Below are 20,651 nucleotides of genomic sequence, written 5' to 3' on the forward strand. Positions count from 1 at the left end.
TGTCTGTCTATCCTCCTATGATACCCTATAGTGCCCTTCATGTCAAAGTACTAAAGATTTCAATTCACAAGTAAAATCCCTTACAGCACTTGCAAATAGTTTAGTTATTTAGCATTCACTACCACACAGTTCTATCCTCAAGTCTCCAAGAAATTCTCCACATTGCAAATCTGACATCTGTTGTAAAATCCTGGCTTCTCCACACTCGGTGCTTTGTACAAATAATCAACACGGCAATGCTGAGAACCATTAGACACAGAAAGGCTGCCATGACTTTTGCCTAGAAACTGAGACAGACAGACAGATAGAGATGTGAAAGGCTTAGATAGATAGATAGATAGATAGATAGATATATAGATAGACAAACAGACAGACTGAATGACTGTCTATCTATATGGCCCAAAGTATACAAGCTACATTTTCCAAATGGTGGAGTTCAGGTGTTTCGATGTTAACAGGTGCATCAAATCAAGCACTCAGCCATGCAACCTCTTTTAAAAAACATTGGGTCATACTGAAGAGCTCAGTGACTTTAAATGTGGCACTGTCATAGGATGCCAGCTTTGTCATGAGTCAGTATGTGAAAATTGTGCTCCTCCAGATTTGCTCCGGTCAATTATAGTTGCTAATATTGTGAAGTGGAAGTGTCAGGGAGCAACAACAGCTCAGCCATGAAGTGGTGGACCACACATATTCACAGAGTGGGACCGAGTACTGAAGCACAAAATTCCCAACTGCTTCTGGAAGCAACATTATGACTGATGTACCAGTCTGTGTTTAGCAGATGCCAGGAGAACGCTACCATCCAGATAGTAAAGTTTGTTGGAGGAGGGATAGTGGCAGCATTTAGGATAGGCCCCTTGGTTCCAGGGAAAGGTATTGTTAATGCTATAACAAAGACTTGTTCAACAATTATGAACTTCCAACTTTGTGGCCCACACAGATTAGGAAAGGTCATTTTCTGTCCCAGTATGATTGTGCTCCTATGCTCCATAAAGACTTGGAAGACCTCGAGTGGCCTGTACAGATCCTAGACCACAACCCTACTGAACACCTTTGGGTCATATTGGAAAGTCAATTGTCAGACAGGTCTTCTCATTCAATAACTGACCTCACAATTATTATTTTGGCTAAATAGGCACATATTTCCACAGACACACTCCAAATTCTTGTGGAAAGAAGAATTGAGGTGGTTATATAGGGGGGTCAACTCCATATTAATGCTCATAGATAGTGAATGGAATGTCCAACAAGGTCATATAAGTGTGATGGTCAGGCGTCCACAGATGATTGTCCATACAGTGTCTGTAAATTTGTTCTTTCTGTTTTGCAGTATTGATGCTTACAAAATCCCAGACAAGTGAAAGTAGTCTGCATTAAATGACCCAATTCTACAAGACAAAGGTCATGCCAGACTGTGTGGAGCTAAGACAACTGTCCACAGTGTCACCGCTTTGCTCACCTGCCATGATCAATTAAAAACCAAGGATGGCATCATTTCATAGAAAAAAAAGGAAACGTTTCAGATGTAAAATTGACCTGCAACAGCTTGAAAACATACGGCGCCCACACCTGCTGATCCTGGCAAACACATCCCACTCTTTAATTATAAGCCACACCAGCTGCTTGAAAGTCACAGAAAAGAGAAGGAAGGTGTTGTCTAAAGAAACAAAGACTTTGATTTGGAGAAACACCTTCCAGAAAGATGATCTGAGCAAAAGGAGGGAAGGTTTAGCACAAAACACGGCCACTTTAGTGTGAGTAACAAAGCCCACCAGATTCTGAGCAAAATGGAGAGGGGGGCACACTTGAGATTTCCAATCCCACGGCAGAAACTGTGATATTATTACATGTGACATACAAAGAGATGATAACTAAGATATTCTTAATAAAGTCCGAGGGTGGGGTACACTTCAGACTTAGTACATCCATGTACTGTACATACAGTTTCAGTTATATAGCGACTTTCAGTTTCATTCAGTGAGTCATCTGGATAATTCTTCCAACGTAGCCATCTACATATCTTTGACTGAAGTTTTCAACAATTCATATATTATGTAGTGCCATTCATTTCTACCTTTGTAGAAATGTATTGTGCCATTCATTCATCCATGTGTTTTGCATATTGCTCTTTCATATCCATCTGTCTATCTGTATATTTTTTTCTGTGCCTTTTACCTGTCTGTTATATAGTGCCTTCATATTGTAACCATGTATCTCATATTGTGCCTTTCATCCATCCATCAGTCTTTTGTACAGTGCCTTTACAGTTTAGAATATGAACTAGACTGGTAGTCTTGATGGTAAGGACATTTATGCCAAATTAAATAAAGTTAATTATGAAGTAAATAATTACATGAAAAAGGGGAGTTATAAATGAGTTATTACAATTTGAAAAACTGCTGTGATGTATAATAAACATTGATTGGTGACAAAATCAGCATGAACAGAAACCTTTTGAAATAAATAATAAGCTTTTTTGACATGCACAGTCTGGAATAGTCTGAATATGTCTTAAAGAGTTCATTTTTAAATGAAACTTTAAAAGGCAAATTAAAAATATTAAATAGTAAACCTGAATAAAACACAGAAGTATCATTTAATGATATCAGTTAGTGTTAAGTATTATCAAGCACCGGGATCTATTTATACAGATTATTTAATTTAGTTATAAACAAAATGATTAGGTGCATTTTACTTTAAATTAACAATAGTTTGATAGAGCTTTAAGAATTAGAATGCAAGACAAACCTCTACACTTAATAACAAATGTTGCTGATTCAATAGGAGTATCTCAGATCTCTGTTTTATTTTAACCTTTTGACAAGAAGCCCCTGGTCAGGGAAATATACCACATATATTGAAAATGAACAGCGCCGACATACTAACTAAATAGATATAATCGAAGATATTTTAGAATATGGACCTGTGCGCTAACCCATGATTCCGATTCTGGTCTTCACTTAATTGTCAAACATCCTGAGGGGCCTATGGATCTTGTAATGGAGAGTGCCAAAGATTCTATCATCTTTATTCTGTAAAGGTCAATATGACGGAGATCTAGCGCCTGTGTCCACAGTGTTAACCAAACATAGGACATGATGTTCAAAATTCAACTAGGGCTTTTCAGAAGAGATAGGACAAGTGCGGCGTGTGTTCTGTATTCTCTTTTCTGTATTAACTATTCACAATGACCATACTCCCGAGATCTTGGGTTTTTTTATGCAGAAGTACATTTCACAGACCCGAATAAGAGACATCCATCAAAATGCTCTTGACACAAAGGAGGCCCAATCAGGCCGGTGGGGTGGGAGTCTCTTTTCAATACTTGTTTGGTGCTTATAATAATCAAAAATATGCCATACCGTGATCCTTGATGTTTCCAATGAGATTCGGTGTCCTCTTTCAGTATTAACGGCCTTCTGAGTAATGGACCGGTCTGAGCACTTATTTATATACCCAAACAAGCGGTATTTTTTGAAATGTGCACGGTGATCTGTAATAACAGATGCTTGCCCATCATTTTAACTGGACACCCGTGTAATGTCTGTTGTCCGTCACAAGGCTGACATCTAAAAGTCCAGAATTTGTTTAATAGAATCCATTGTAACCCATAGATTTCTTTAAACAGCTGCACGCTTCGCCATAAGACCGTTTTCACATTTCCCAAAGTTTGCTCGGCCATGAGGTCATAAAAAAGCCTGAGCTGGCCTAACAGCTGAAGTGTGAATCGACACCGATTTTAAAGATCAATCCGTCATGGGAAAAGTAACTGCGTGCCCAACGCATGGGATGGAAGGGGGTTATGCCCAGCTGTTGACAAGCATGCGCGCTCCTGTGCCTGGGTTAGGGGATGGGGGAACTTCCACACAGCTCCGAGCATATGGCCTGCACTGACGGCTCTAGCTACGCTCCGGGCTCAGTGTGAACAGAGAGAGATCCTTTCTGTGTGCTTCGAACTACGTGCCCTTGCCTGCACATACGCGTAGAGCTTCTGCACTGGGCAGCTCGCGGGCACGCGCAGGGGGGCTGTCTGCTCTGAGAGTCTCTGTGTAGACAGGGAGAGCCGGACAGCTTGTATTTCAGTCTGCTTTGAACTACACGCAGTTGCCTGCGGGGGGCTGCTAAAAGCTGGACTGCTTGTCTTTCTGTGAGATGGGAAAGGCTGGATCTGTAAGTGGGCTTAGATAAAAAAAAGTGGCTTACAAATGATAAAGTTTAGATATTTTAAAAATAATAGTTACATAGATACAAGGATTCTTACCCAAAGCGATACTGGCAGGAACGGCGATAAGTTAGATCGGTCCGCCAGAGCATGTGTGTGTGTATGTCCTCGGAAGAAGTGACCCAGGAAGTGGAAGGGCCAGCCAACAGGTGGGGCTGTCTGGGTATAGATACGAACATGCCTGAACTTGTCCAGGGTCCGGCTGCAACATGCCTGAACTTGTCCAGGGTCCGGCTGCAACATGCCTGAACTTGTCTTCGGAAGAGGGGGACTGGGAAAGTGGTTGGGGGGGGTGATGGGTTCAAGGGGGGGGGGGGCCTAGGCAGACCTTGGGCATGTCTGGACTTGCTCTAGTGAGATGGGGCAGGGCCGTTGTCCAAGCAGGGGGGCGGGGTGGTGGTGGGGTTCAAGGAGGGCGTGGCTATCCATCAAAATGCCCTTGACAGGAAGGAGGACCAAACAGGTGGTTTGTTTGGGGGTGGGGGGACATCCATCAAAATGCCCTTGACTGAAAGTAGGATCAAACAGGTGGATGGGGTGAGAGGAAGGAGGGGGGCAAACAGGTGGTTGGGGGCGGGGGCAAGGAGGGGGGTGAACAGGTGGCCGGACTTCTGGTCATAAATAAAAAGGGGCGGGCTTAATGTCATAAATCATTTTGATTGACAGTTTGACAGAAGCCACCTGACAGTATACTACTCTTACATTATGCCTTTCAATTAGCCATCTTTCTGTCATACCCAGCCATAAATCTTGTATATTGCTCCTTTCATATCTATTTTCAGATCTTATTCTGCGCCTTTCATCTATCAGTTTGTTATGTAGTGCCTTTTATATCTACAGTACCATGTATCTCACATTGTGCCTTTTATTCACTGGTGCCTTTAATATCTATCATTCTATCTATTAGTACCATTAGTAGTTCAAATTTGTTTATACTGCTCTTTTCATACCTCTCTCTCTCTATCTATGCACCTCATATTGTGCCTTTCACTTCTATCTTTGCATCTTACATTATGCCTTTCAGTCATTCATCTTTATGTTATATGGTACCTTTCATATCCATCTGTGTATCTACATATATTGTGCCATTCACTCATCTGTCTGTTACATTGTGCCTTTAATTTCTACTCATGAATCTTATATAATGTCTTTCAATCACCTGTCTATTTGTTATATAGTGCCTTTAATATCCACTTTGTATCTATCACTACTTTTATATGTTATATTGCTGTTTTCATACTCATCACAATATCTACCTATCTCATATTGTGACATTCATCCACTCGTCCATTTTTATATAGTGCCTTTCATTACACCTTTCATTCATCAGTCTGCTGTAAGGAGGCTTTCATATTGATCCATGAAATTAGAATTTTGCCCCTGACATATCTATGTGTCAATCTGTCTAGCCACATATCTCATATTATGCCTTTCATCTATTTGTGTTTTATATAGTGCCTGTTATTTCTACCTTTGTATCTTATGTTTTTCATTCATCCAACTGTCTGTTATGTGGTGTCTTTCATGTTTATCTATATATCAGGTACAGTATACTGTACTATTCCTTTCATATCTGTCAATGTCTCTAACCACAGATCACATTTTATTCCTGTCATCCATCTCTCTATTATATAGTGCCTTTCACACCCATCTCTCCCTCACTCATAATGCCTTTCATCCATGCATTAAAGTGTTTTTTCCATATCTAAATGTTTACATAATAATAAAATAATTATTATTATGAATCATATTATTATAATTACATAATGATTGTTATTAATTATAATAATCATATATATAATAAGATTATAATTATTATTATTGTCATTATCATCATTATTGTTATTATTATAGATTGTGCTTTCCTATCTCTCCATCAAAAGCAGGCACATTCCTCATTCTTCTACAGTGCCTTTCATATCTTGCTATCTGTATAAGGTTAAGTGATTTATTCACGATAAAGCAGAAGGGAGGATTTCAGCTAACACTGGGCAAAGCTCGATTATTTCAGAGTCCATCTTTAATAGCTAGAAGACCATTCATTGGTCATTCATTGGATGTATTTATGCATTTGTATGTTATTCCTTTTCCTTGCGTTGATGTCCGCCTCGTGTGCTCCGAGTTTTTCCGCTGGTCTTGTGTCCAGAGATGACAAACCCTGGCAGCTTTACTTTCTCTTCTTTTGAAATTCCTTACATGCCAGTTATTTTATTTTAAGAATAACGTCTTTTGTTTCCTACTTAAGGAAAACTTTCGTATCTCAGTCAGCGGGGTAACAAGACATGAAAGCCCACCGAAGCAGAGTCACAAGTTCATCTCAAATTACCAATTTTTCTCCTGCCTAAAAACACAGGAAAGTAATTCAGATACTGGAAAAAAGACAAGAAATGATACGGGAAAAGTCCAAGGAAAGCAGTTTATGTCTAAGAAAAGCCCGACTGTCAATCTCTCCATCTTCACCAATTACAGCCATTTTTACGAAGTTGCAGTACGCATCTGATGGTGCGCATGGATTTCCTAACAAGAAGGTGTTCATCATCAAGATGTAACCCGAGCATCCAGCATCCAAAGGAAACTAATCGAGGGCAATTAGATCAAAGTGTTCAAAGCTTTGCGTTGCCCGCCGTTACTCAGCCCTTTTTCATGTATCCGTTTATTTCTTATATGTCAAGAACTTCGCAGAAGAATCAAAAGACAGCTTGAGGAGTTAAGCACCTTGTCTGGAAACACGCGGTGTGCGGTATAAATCACTAGGCAGATCATATGACCATGTGACAGTGAGGGAAAGTAGCAATGTGTGGGCACTTGTACTGTAGCATCTTTCATCATAAATGAAGACATTTATCAGGTAAGGCGAACTTTGTACTGTGCGCTTCATCCCAAATTGCTGCAGCGATACCCCATTGCACCAATGTGAAGAGTCTGCATTCACATTAAACTGCTGTCACTATTAACTAAAGAGGTTCGAAGTTGACGAGTTTTTTTTTTACAATCGACAGACTTGTCATCAGTACCTTATATTTTACTACCTTAAATCAGCTAAAACTAACGCAAGTATAAAGCTATTGGTTTGCACAGTGGCGCAGTCACTTCAACAATCCAGCGAATAGCTTACGTATCTCGCGAACGCATGGAGGACCTCCGGATACTCCAAGTATGTATGTCTCTGCAGCCCGTGGCCTTCATCCTGGAGATTATTAGGTGGGGTTAACTCCAGTGGGCTCCAAAAGACCCCCAGAGCACTATAGTATGGTTAAGACTAGGGTTATGAGAAGTGTTATCCGACTCCAATAATGACTGTCCACTAAGTCAACTGTACGTACTTTGAGCTCCAGGCACAGAAATAGCAGATTTAGATATTCTGGCTATCTGCCCACATCCCCTAAAATGATTGATTGATAACATCAAATTCCCAAGTGATCTTGTGTGGTTGTGAACATGGGAGTGTTCATGAACTGGCCCTGAGCGGTGTCCTGCCTTGCGCCCAGTGCTGTCGGGATAGGCTCTGCCCCTCGTTACCCTGAATTCATTTGAGCAGGTTTGAGAACATTACAGCAGTTAAACCTTTCAGTTAGGCGGGTTTGCCACACATTTTATCTGATCAGTGGGATGGTCCTCACTTTGCGATGTCTTCAGCTAATGACCACAGACCAGTGGCACTAATGTCTCACATCATGAAGATCTTTGAGAGGCTTATCCTGGACTATACAAGTCCTCTTGTGGTAGACCACCTGGACCCAAAGCAGGTGCTTTATTGTAGAAAGATTACAGTGGAGGATGCACATATTTAACTGCTCCACAAGGATTATTTTCACCTGAAAAAAAAACAAAGTCCTCATATTGCAACCATCTTTGATTTCCTCAGTACCTACATTCGAAAGTACAACATGGCTTCTTTCAACTCAGAATTGGATATGATGAGTAATAATAAATGAAGGTGTCCTCTTCTAAGAAAGCCGCGGAAGTTTCAATGTATTCTCCACCAACTCGCCTTGAGGAACGCTGGAGTTTGATCCTCAGACATCTGCATATTTCAAGTGTTAATTGATTTCCCTTTGGCCCTCCTCAAAGTCCCCCTAGTCTGCCTCACCATCGCGGTGGGCACCTTTGGACTTTTTCCTCATCTATTTATTTTCTATGGGCCACCTCACATGGCATCTCTCTCTATATATCTTACCTCCCCATCCATTGAGTGCTCAAGTGCCACATGTCCCCAAACCACAAAACAAAAAGAACCAAACTACAGAAGGTGCATGCCCTCGAGCACTCAGGTGGCCAGATATGGCTCACTAGTTCACGTCTGGCTTCATAGGTTGCCATCTATTTTCTTAGCTTGGTGTGGCGCCTACCATATCAGCAACTTGATGAAGGCAGGCGCTAGTGGTCCACATCTTGTTCCTCAGGAGGAACATTACTGGCAATCATCCACCCATTCATTTTCAAAACCCACTTTATCCTAAGCAGCGTCACAGGGAAACTGGAATCTATTCCAGCAAGCACTTGGAGCAAGGAAGGGTAAACCCTTGGACAGGGCACCAGCCTATGGGAAAAGATACACACATTAGGGGTCAATTTAGCAATGTCAATCCACTTAACGTGCATATCTTTGGACTGTGGGTGGTAACCCTGGAACCAGGAGGAAACTCACATCAACAGAGGGAGAACATGCAAACTCCAATCAGGCAACACCCAGGACATGAACCCAAGTTTCACTGTTGTGAGGCAGCAGCACCACTACTACTTCTCCACTGTGCAACATCAAGTGCAAATAGCATAAAACCAGAGCCTAACCTGACAGCAGCGGGCAAAACGCAAGAGAAGCAAACATCCTGAGGCTCTTTTGTTAGATGTGTCCCACAGTTTGCTGTCTAATGCTTGACAGTTGTTAATAATGTTATAGCTTGAAAAATCGATATTTGTCATTTTGGTAACTAAACTTTATAAAGCATACAGAAGGGCTGCTGGAGACACTGCCTCGCAGCTCTTGAATCCTGGATCAGATTCCGCTAGAATGCCTTAGGGTGTTGAATTATCCCTGTGTGTGTGTGTGTGTCCCTCACCCCAGCAGATGGTACAAAGCGAGCCCACATTGGCTGCGTTCACTCATGCATACAGATTTATGGAGGAAGCCAAATCAAATACACCTACTGTAAGATTACCATCATGGCTGTGACATTTGAAGAACGCTCAGTCCAGTACTAGATGGGATGCCAGCTCACAGCTGGGCACTGTTGCTCAGTGAGGGTGTGAGATACAAAAAACACAAAACAGTGCAAACGCCGCTTCGGAATAGTGCAGGTATTACCGTGTGGTCACGTAGGCACAACACATAGAAAAAAAGGCCGTGTGCTCCGTGGTGACTCTCTCAGGTGGGTGTTAGCATATCGTAATCTCTTGGACCAATAGTGTGAGTTTTCCACATTTGACTTATACAACTGACATTATAAAATACCAGAAATTATGTGGTAAAATCAAGCCCCAACTTATTTGCGGGAAAACTTAAACATGAGTATATAGAGTATTGACCCTAAAAGCAATACCCACACAATACAGATGTAGCACTGAGACATGTGTTACTTTTACTGATTTTAAACAGCAATGGTGTTTAAGGACTGCACATTTTTATGGGCCTTGCAAATGAAATGAAGAGGTGAAAAGAAATAATACTATGTACAATGTCTGGCCACAGAAGATCCCTTAACTGAGATGTGCTAGCATTTAAATTGACCGAGGGATGCCATTGCTCCTGACTTGTCTTGAACCCGTGGGCGCTACTTCCTCCTCTACTTTTCTCTCCCTTCTTTTTGTTTGTGGCACAGCAACACCAACACCTGAGCTTTATAGTACACTTGTTACCCATGTTTTCCTTGAATTTCCACAAATTCTCCTCCTTTCACTTCACAGCTCCCTGTGCATTGCCACACGTTATCCCATCTCTATTTCCTGTCCAGAACACTTCCCCTTCTCTGTTCAGGGCCACTCTTGGTGTGCCTTGCTCATCCCCTTATGTTGGTGACCTTCACTTGCCAGCCAGCTGTCACTATGTCTCTCCCTGCTTCATCTCAATAAGGACTTCAAAAAAGACCTACTAGCCTCCTCGCTGCAGCAGAGTTTCTTAATTTTTTTTTTTACTATTATTGTGGCCCAATCTTGCCCTTTTTACTGTCTTCAAGACCCATTCCTTTTTCAATGCCTAGACGATTGGCCGTTTAGGGAGTGGCCTAAATTTGATAATCATAGACGATCATCATATAGAGGGAGTTTGAAATTTCTCCCATAGAGAACGCAGTGAATTGTTAGAGCCTCCCTCTTGGAAAATCATGGACAATTGTTGGGGGAGTAATCAAGGATGATCGTTGAACCAATGTCGACTGCCTAATCAACCCGCGGTGATCCACCGTGACCTAATTTGCAAATCACCCACAATACATTCCCATTTAATACAACAGTAACTCATGACCCAAAAGCGGTAATTCTAGGTGGCAACCCATAGTCCGAGAAAACCTGCGCTACAGCAATATGATCGACAAATAACAAAGCCATGTTAGGGTCCTAGGATAACCCTGTTGTCGGATTTGTACCTCAACAGAGCACTTCAAATCCCAGACTCTTACCACACTGTCAGGTACCGTAACTCCCTCTTCCTTTTAAATCTGTAATCCCATGTAACTGGTTAGATTATCACAGCAAGCAGGAGAAAAGGTACAACTTTATTGGTGTATCATAGATGATCTGCCCAAAATAATCTGCCAAATTCAAATGAGTGTGACCTGAATACCATTACCACCTAAGAAGCAGTTTGTCTTCTGTCCATGTGCTTACTGCCAGCTGGCTCTGTCCCTGGTCCAGCTTGGTCTTTGTTCCAGCCTGACCTTTGAATGGAGTCAGCAATGACGGGGAGAGGACGTTTCTTTGTTACCTCTGTCTTTATCTGCTTTCATGTATCGTCATGGACCAATGGGGCTCTGTGGTTCAGAGTCACCCTTCTGATTAAGTGACCCGTCTTAATCAGCATCAGCCCAGAAGAAGCCCATGCACGCCCCACTTCATACCAGTTCTTGCTTCCATGCTTTCTTCCATTTCAAAAGAACACACAAATGCAGTTTCAGATGAGTAAGAAAGTTGTGAACTGGCCCAGGTGCTCGTCCTACCAGTGTAACTCGGGTCAATCTTCCACCTAACAAAAGGCCTCATTTCATTATTTAAGTTGTAAATGTCCAAGAGCAAGAACTGTCTCATGCGGCTTTCATACATTTTAAAGACAGACATTGTTAGAAATTAATAATAACAGCAATATTAACCTATACACTAGATATTATTGTCAGCTACATGGATCAGATCATTTTCTGTTTTTCTATAACATCATCAAATTTCAATCAAATTTGTGAAAGAACTGTTTTGTTTTTAGGATATTTCATTTTTCTATTGTACAGTTTGTTTTCATCTCTAAATATTGATATATCAAAACGTCTCTTCTTAGTGGATACCTATTGCCTGAGATGTACAATGCTCAGTTTTTTGACTAAGTGGGAAATGGTGAGTGAGTGAGTCAGTCAGTCAACTTTGTATTTTATACACATAGATTATTGAACATCTCTCAATAACGATTACTCTCCATGCATCCTGTTTATGCCTCCTGTCATCAGTGTGACCATTCAGGGAACACAGTAAGGAGATTACGGAGGAGGCCAGAGAAGCCTTGGGATCTTACACCTGTTCTGAGGGTTTTTGGAGTCCCCAATTTCATTTTTGGCATTCATTCTTTGATATTCCAATCTGTTAGAATCATTTATTATTTTTAGGCCGTTTGGACCGTCATTTAGCATCAAGTAGGCTTGTCATCATTTTGGGGTCCAGTTGTAGATGTCATGGGCATGTTCTTGAAGGTCATGACCCTGGTTTTGTTTCCACTTCTGGGACAATCCTTTATCTGAGCTGCTGATTAAACCCTTTTTGAATCGTGTCTCATTAAATCTTAGTCTATCAAAGCTCTTGTGTACCGACCAATACTATCATTTTTGTTTTGGCTTGTCACATGGCTCTCTGTGATTTCTCTGGTTTTGACCCCTTGTCTGTTTTTATACGTCCTTCTCCTGCTCCAGGCTTCAACAATTCATAAGTCACTGATGTATAAGGACTGCCCCCGGACTCCGCCTCTCACCCTGCCTTCTGTCACACCCACCACACCCCTGCTATAAAGGGATCATCTCCCACTGCTCACTCACTTCTGACAGATGGAAGTGGCACTTGTGGGCTGACACCAAAGTATAGCAGGCATTTTTGCTGGTGTGTGCTATCAATACATTCTGACTCAGCAATAAACGGGGGCTTATCCCGCCTGGGACCCCAACACTTTGTCATCACTCTGCACTTTCTGTTTATACTCAGTTATTCAGTTCAAGATCACCCCGCAAATTGCAGAACTATTAAGTACAAAGAACCAGAATAAAAATGTATTTATTAACAGCAAGATCATCAAGTCTCACATTGATCAATAAGCCCTTAAAATTGTACACAGAGACAAGAGTGTTACTATAAGAAACACATAGAAGAATGGGTAGAGCAGACTCTTTCTTCTTAAGAGACTGCATTCCTTTAATGTATGTACTGACATCCTTCACATACAGTATTCTACAACTCTGTGACAGCCAGTGTAGTGGACTGGGCTGGTCACATCACTTCAGGAGAGGCCCAGCTAATCAACAAGCTCATTAAAAGGGCAGGCTCAGTTATGAGACGCACTCAGGACCCTCTAAAGGTACTGGTGGAGGTGAGAATGAAGTCAAAACTGTGTGTCATTATGAACAATGCTGCAAGTCCTCTTTCTGACACACCGACACTGAGGACTTTCAGCCAACAAATCATTCTGCGCAAAAGTGTGGAGAAACTCTGATTCAGACATTTTCCTTTTTTTAAAATTGTATCTCTTTTTAGTCTTTCTGGTTTGTGTCCAGACCATTGTGTGTGTTTATATTTATTGGGCTTCTGTAAAAAGCCAGACTTCCCCCTGGGATCAAATAAAATGTTATCTGTCTAAATACTAGCAACCAACCCACCTGCACTGCAGAACAGGTAACTGACCTGAAGCTAAGCATATTCGGGCCTGGCCAGTACATTGGTGAGAGACCATCTAGGAAAAAACTTGGTTTGCTGCTGGAAGAAATGCTGATGAAGCCAGAAGGGGGCACTTACCCTTCGGTGTGTGTGTGAATCCCAATGCCTCAGTGCAGTGATGGGGACACTGTGTTGCATAAATTGGTGCTGTCCTTTAGATGAGATGTAAAACTGAAGTCCTGACTCTCTGTGGTCCTAAATGATCACAGGGCATTTTTCAAAAGGAGTTGGGTGTTTCCTGGTGTCCTGGCTAAATTGCCCATTATGCCTTTGTCCATTCTGGTCCCCTAATCATCCCCCAGCTCTAACTGGCTAACTGTCTATCTTACCCCTTCACCACTAATAGCTAAGGTGAACAGACCGACACAAGAATGGCTGACGTCACATCATCCACGTGGAGGCTGAAAAGTGGTAGAAAATGTTAGAAAAGACTTTACGAATGTAATTTATTATTATTATTATTATTATTTTATTAGCATTATCATCACATTCTGTCTGGCTGAAATGAATATTTTATATCTATATACTTTAATCACCTGCTTATTCAGTTCAGAGATACAGGGGGAGAGAACCTATTCAGGCAAGACGGGGTGCAACACACAAGATGTTGGAATGCAAAAGAAAAATCATGAATTCACCCCCATGAATTAGGTTTGAATGATGCAGTTCATTTTGTGGAATTTCTTACTTGTTGACACAACTGGATTACATAACTCCAAGAACTTCATTTCTTCCTCATGGTAGCTCTCAGCTGGGCTGGTATATCCTGCCCAGTGGTTGGAGTTTGAAGTTCTCCTTGTAGGCACGTGAGGTTTTCCCCTCACATCACCAAAAGTCGCGGATGTGCGCGTGAGCCCGTGCCGATTTTGTGAACTAGCGCCCCCTTCAGGTTTGATTCCCGATTTACGCCGACTAGTGCCTGGAATAGCCTCCGAACTGCCACGACCCAGCAATTACTGGAGATTGAATTTGAATGTACTTGTGTAATGCCGCTGCGCAAAATGCGCCACAGTGCCACCACTCGTTCTTCAGTTGCCACTAAAATGTGCAGGAAATTCTGGATTTCACGCTAATGGCGCCTGCCCGCGGCGAGCAATGAATTTCTTAATGAAAAGATCAATCTTTGATATTTAATCCTAGTAAACTGGACTGTGCGTCCGGAACGTGACCTTTGGGAACATTGGTGAAGTTTCGTTCTGTTCCAGACTGATCATAATCAAAATATTAGACAGGCGGCACTGGTTGGGGGAGCTGTAAATCAAACCTGTCCACGGGTTATTAAGGTTCGTTAAAGACATTTATTTATGTTATACATTATCTTCGAATAAACGAGGCTTATTAGACTGTGGGGGGCATTCTGCAGCGGAGGGCGATCGCAGCAGCACATCCGACTTCAAGCCCCGCTCATATTCCCTTCTCACCATGATATTAGTATGCTAAAGTCTCCCTCCTCAGATGCCACGCTACTGGTTGCTTCTGCCCGGGGCTCTTCTAATATTCTTACACAACACCAGAGACGGTGTTCCTGCGCTGTCAGTGGATCAGGGACATATTACCGCGTTAGATGCTACGTTATAGGACGACTGTGAGCCAGCCGTGCATTTTCACCTGCGGAAAGTAGTCGGCGCCGGAAGCGTTTTTAATTCAGCAGACTCGGAATGTGTGCCTGTGTGCTAGGTGAGGTGTGCGGGCGGTGGTCGTCACGGGTGTACGCAATATGATTGTAAAATATAGATTGCTTAACTCTGCTGATGAGCACGCGAAAACTTTTCATTTCGTAAATCCGATTTTCGGGAGTGTGCAATCCACTGCTGTGCTTAGATTAACATCCTGAGGGAACCACGGTGTATTTGGGATTAAATCGGATTTTTTCCTAATCCTATGGGTATTTGTATTGCGCTCTCTTTGGTGTATTTGCTGCTGAAACTCCCGCGACGCAACACCTAGGGAGATAAATCTGAGACGAAAAACGGACACACGAGTTGAAAGATACTAATAAATAAATAGCAATAGTCCGTTCTTTTCCAAAATTCGAGGTACCAGTGCTAAATCGCACAGCCTGTTATGCAGGGATCAGGGCAGTGAACGAACCCTCCACCGGGCGGGAGGCCGCACCAACCCTCTTAATGGACTTTACTATAAGGCTGGATTAATCATTAAGCAAAACATGCACATGCTTAGGTCATCAAGTGAAGCGGTTGGGGCTCACCACTGAAAGTTGTCATTGCCGAATTTACCTATATGGTGCAAAACTGGTGCAGCGGAGCCAACTTCTACAAAAAGGGACACCCACATTAAATTAAAAATACATAATAATAATAATAATAATAATAACAAATGAATACAACAAAATTATAATTGTTAAGTACCACACGGGCCACCGAAGCTCACGTGTTCGTTCTTGCCTTGGTCATGTCGAACCTCCCATTCAGTCGTCCACTGACAGTGAGTGTAGCTCGTGTATATGGGGGCGCCAACATCCTTTGTGTGCTTCGGGCCTCTAAAGATCTTAATCCGGCCCTACCTTTACTGGCTACTCCTTGTAGACCCCTTTGCTCGACAAAGGACCATTTCATTATATGAAAGGTTCTGTGCAGTATGAAGTTTAGTCTTTGGCTTTTGAAAATGAAAAAAACAGAACTTTTTAATGTATGGTGGGCCATCTGGAGAATACGACACATGAAAAAAAAAAAACAGGAGTCCAGCAATATTTGACAAATATATTAACGATTTTATTGAACTTAGATCTAAATAATTAAAGTTTCTTTCTAGAACTTTCGCGTGGATGGCTCTTCATGGAACCAAACAAGGCCACCCTATATGGCATCCCTCTGAAGAACCACTCTGGCACCTTAATTGATAGTGTACACTCACACAGACTATATCATTTAGAGGCGATCATGAGCCGAAGTTGATTTCGAATTCGGAATCTGCAGATGAATACCCAGAGGACCTCTAAGAGAACAGTAAACTTCACAGAGTACTTCCAGCATCATGTATCCCACACTCTTAACAATAAAGATCCCAGAGTGACTCATCAGAGTGATGTCACAGGGGAAACATTTGCGGTTCCTCAGAAGAACATTCCTTATGGTATATCCGTGCCCACATACATAACCGAATAGATAACAGATATAAAGAACAAAATATTATTGGGTTCCCGATTTTTAAAGGATTCTTCCTATCCAGTATCACAGGCTCAGTTCAGGTTTTCTTGACCGTTTATCCTATTATCCATTAAAGGCGCAATTTCCAGCAGAATGTATGATAGACCGTGATATTTTAGAAGTGGTGGTTGTGTGGGGATTATGAAATCCGAAAAACAGATAGAAATTCACACGAGCTCAAAGAGATCAGCAAACTCGACAGTCTGCACCTCGATAAACGTCCATCCATGTATCCCACATTCTTAAAAAAATAAGGTGCCAAAGTGGTATTTCAGAGTGGTGCCCTCAAAAGTAATCCACATAGAACCTTTACACACTGACATCACGAGCATCATCTACCCATGTATTCCAACCACCATCCGTTTTCCCAAATTGTTTTATGTATTATAGTTCATAGGAGCAATAAGCGAATGTCAGGAACCCCACCTTGTGCGGGACGCCGGATTTTCGCAATTAAGGCTCACTCACTCACGACGGACCAATTATAAATCACTAATCACGCTGGCAGGTGGTAGCCAGAGGGGTAAACGAGGACAACCTGTACACTGTAGACACCACCGGAAATACCCCAAGTGGGAAGTGGAACGTACGGTTCAAGCATCGTTAAACTGCGCAAAACGTTTGTAGACGGGGTACGAAACAGAGGCGCAATTTCCAGGCGAACGTGGTGGGGTCATTTTGTCTCCCACACAGTACGACGGTTTGTGCAGAATTGTGCGGTGCACCCACCTGCGCGCGTCATGCGCGTCACCTTTTGGCCACCGATCATTTACTTTTCCGAGTTCCTGGATTACTGTAGAGCTGAATTCTCATATCATTAATAAACGACTTGGGTATCATCCCTGCTACTCCATTTATAAACCTTATGGTCTTTTTTTTATCCCCCCCCCCGCGCTTGTTTAGGCTTGTATTAGACAATACAGGGGGAAATAGATCCAGATAAATATCGCCTCAGTTTCAGAATAAAAGTAACCCCACATTTTGCATTACAAGTACGTCAACTGAATGGCAAGAGATCTCAACTTTTTAGCCGTCACTTGTCAAAGCGTCTTTGAAAAATAACACGACTAATTCTTGCAAAATGTGAAACCTTCATCAGTGCGGTGAGAGATCTGTGACAAGAATGAACAACCTGCCCTGTGCATACATAACACCCGCGACTGCGCAGTTTTGATTTTTTTTTTTTAGATTAATGCACATGTAAAAAGGCATAATCGGAGTCGTAACACTTTCGATGCTTTGAAAAATAGTCGAACTTGGAGACAGCGCCGCAGCAGACGAGAAATGCACGAGCGAGCGTCGTCAACGGGTTATCTAACTGTACGGAACAGCGCGGACCGGAGCGAGCTAATGAAAGTGTAAGCGTTTCGTCGGATGTATTTAACAGGATTTGAACGCGCAATGATAAAAGGGTCGGATGAGCGTCCCACACGAGTGGGCGCTTTGACATCAATCGCGCTGGAAGACCCAGATACCGAACATTAATGCTTTACATGATCACCCCCCCCCCCCTCCACGAAGAAGAAGACGGTCCTGAAAGACAGCTGAACCATGAAAATCGCGCATCCTATAGCTTCTGCAGTTATCCCAGTGAGGCGATCCAGTTTCGCCTCGGGCACAAAGCTCTACCCAAACACGGGAGATCAACGACATTCAGGAGGAAAGTCACAAGCCGCGCGTCATGATACTCTCTGCCCCGGTTAATACCGATAGTCAGATTTGCAGACCTGTTCACATAGAATGTGCGTGCAATGCAGCGTCAACAAATAAGTACCAGTAACAGCCCGATGAGAAACACATCTCCAGCAAAATGAATCACCCAAAGCGTCGAGGCAGAAGCTTTTCCAAATCCACACGCTGCTAATAGCCCGGTATTAGTATTCAACTCCAGCGCTACCCGCGGAAAGCACAGCTCTCATAAATAAGCAGAAATAAGAAGTCGTGCTCTTACCTTTCGTAAAGACCGCTATCACAAATCCCCAAAGCACGTTGCGCAGCGCACTGTAACTCATTCTATCTTCCAGGTTCTCGGCCGTTTTCAATTCTTTTTTTCAATTTGTTTTTCTCACTCAATCTTTCCCCGCTACGTGTATACAATACAGTTCAACGAGAGGTGTCGTCCAGTCTTTAATATTCTTGAACATAAACAAATGAAGAAGCCGCGGCTCTCTAGCGGAGCAAGAAGAAAAACAAAAAAATCATATAAAATCAAATCTCTGGATCTTCTAGACGCCTCAAATATTGCTGAACAGTCATACACAACAGCAAAGTTATAATCGCTCTGCAGCTTTTTTTACACGCAGAGGATTTAAAAACAGCAAACACTGATTTATGGCAGTAAAATATTGTGTGCTAAATTTTTTCCTCCTCCTTGAATAGAAACGTTTTGTTATTTTTTTAATTTATGAGTAGCAGTCGAGATGGAAAGCACCTCACTGATGCTGTAAGCTGTAGCCAAAATATTTCTTAGTATTCCGTCCGCTTCCAGCAGTGCATTGCCATGCCATTACAAATGAAAAGCGGAGCAACACGCAAGATGATGTGACAGACAGCTCCGGAGTGGCGTGACAGCCAATCAGCGGCCCCAAGGAGTTAAGCGGCGTGAACGAATTCTCCCCTATGAGCCCCAAGGAGGCGGGCCGAGAAAAACGAACCTGCCAATGGCGTGGGGGGAGGGGTGGACTGGAGGCGAGAATGCTGCTGTATTAATTCAATTTGATTTATCGTACAGTAGTGTTGCTGCAGTATCGGGCTCTGAAGGGACTGTTGCTTGCTGTGGCTACACGAAGGAAAAGGACACGGGGGTGTCTTTTTGGGGAGGGGGTCGGTGTACCGGTAGTGGGATGCATTGTGTAGGGATGCGGATTTGGTATAAATGTGCTGCAACGGATTGCTCTGCCGTTGGATTTCTTTCGCTTCTACAAGCAGGCAGTACGGTGTTAATGGAAGCCCCCGCCACTTAACGTGCTTGGAATTAGAGCAAAAACAACGTAACAATGCCGCCGTTAACCTTATTAAACCGAGTCTTGTCCGCCTATGGGAACGCTTGACTGCGGCTTGAATGCATTTCTCTCCTCGAAAATACAAATGTTGGAAAATAAATTAGAATCATTTGTAGTCGCCGTTTAATTTTTTTTAGCTTTCATAGCAAAACACACACAAGGGTATATAAATAAGATAGAAAAGGCACTACAGTAGACAGCGAGATGAGAAGGCGCTATATCAGGGATGTAGGTAGACGTGAAAGGCGCTATATGATAGCTACAGTGGGATTGCAAAAAAAGTTTATAATTTAAAAATAGATAAGAAAATGCAGTATTGGATACGAAAGCACTGTGTGAGGCATACAGATAATGTGAAAGGCGCTGTATGATAGATTATTGATTGATGATAAATCGACTTTATTATTTATATATAAATAAAACGTGCTGCTGTATGAGGTATATAGATCGAGGTGAAAGGTGCCATAGAAAAGATGCATATATTGATAGAAATTACCTTTGCAATTCATATACAGGTAAGAATATCCTGTAGGCGCTATATGAGGTATACAGATAACGTTAAAGGCACTTTATTACAGATATATCCAATGATAGGAAATCAGCTTTATAATTCATATATAGATAAAAATCTGCATTAGATATGAATGTGCAATATTTGTATACAGACAGAGGTGTGAAATGTGCTACCTGATACAAAGTGAATTTCTTATCAGTGTGTGTAATTGATATATAAATAAGAAAATTCTGTACTGGACATGAAAGCACCATATGGAGTATACAGATAAATATGAAAAGTCACCACATGATACATAGAAAGATTGATAATTTTACAGTGTATATACAGAGATATATAATACATATGGCATTCAGATAATGTGAAAGACACTGTATGTGAAACATACAAAGAGCGACAAGTTAAATTTCTAATTCATATATAGATTAAAAAAAAAACAGTGCTGTATTAGACATGAAGGCACTATATAAGGTACAAAGATAAATGTGAAATCGCTATATGATAGATCAATAAGAAAATAACCTTTATAATGCTGTATTTAAGACACTATATAACCCATACACAAACTGGTAAGAGATTCACTTTATAATTCATATATAAATAAAGTGTAATATTAGATCTGGAGGTGC

The 20,651-nt window shown here is 41.9% G+C and overlaps 1 protein-coding gene across 1 annotated transcript in view; it reads right to left on the reverse strand.

Annotated features, from left to right (window-relative positions):
- iglon5 (IgLON family member 5) overlaps window positions 1–19,033 on the reverse strand; it is a 387,846-nt gene extending 368,813 nt beyond the window's left edge. Inside the window, exon 1 of the mRNA XM_039770576.1 lies at window positions 18,458–19,033. Within this exon, the coding sequence (XP_039626510.1) occupies window positions 18,458–18,518 (61 nt within the window). The 5' untranslated portion in view covers window positions 18,519–19,033. The remainder of the gene's footprint in view (window positions 1–18,457) is intronic.
- Between the last annotated feature and the right edge of the window lie 1,618 nt (window positions 19,034–20,651).

Source organism: Polypterus senegalus, chromosome 12, assembly GCF_016835505.1.
Source record: "Polypterus senegalus isolate Bchr_013 chromosome 12, ASM1683550v1, whole genome shotgun sequence".
NCBI lineage: Eukaryota > Metazoa > Chordata > Cladistia > Polypteriformes > Polypteridae > Polypterus > Polypterus senegalus.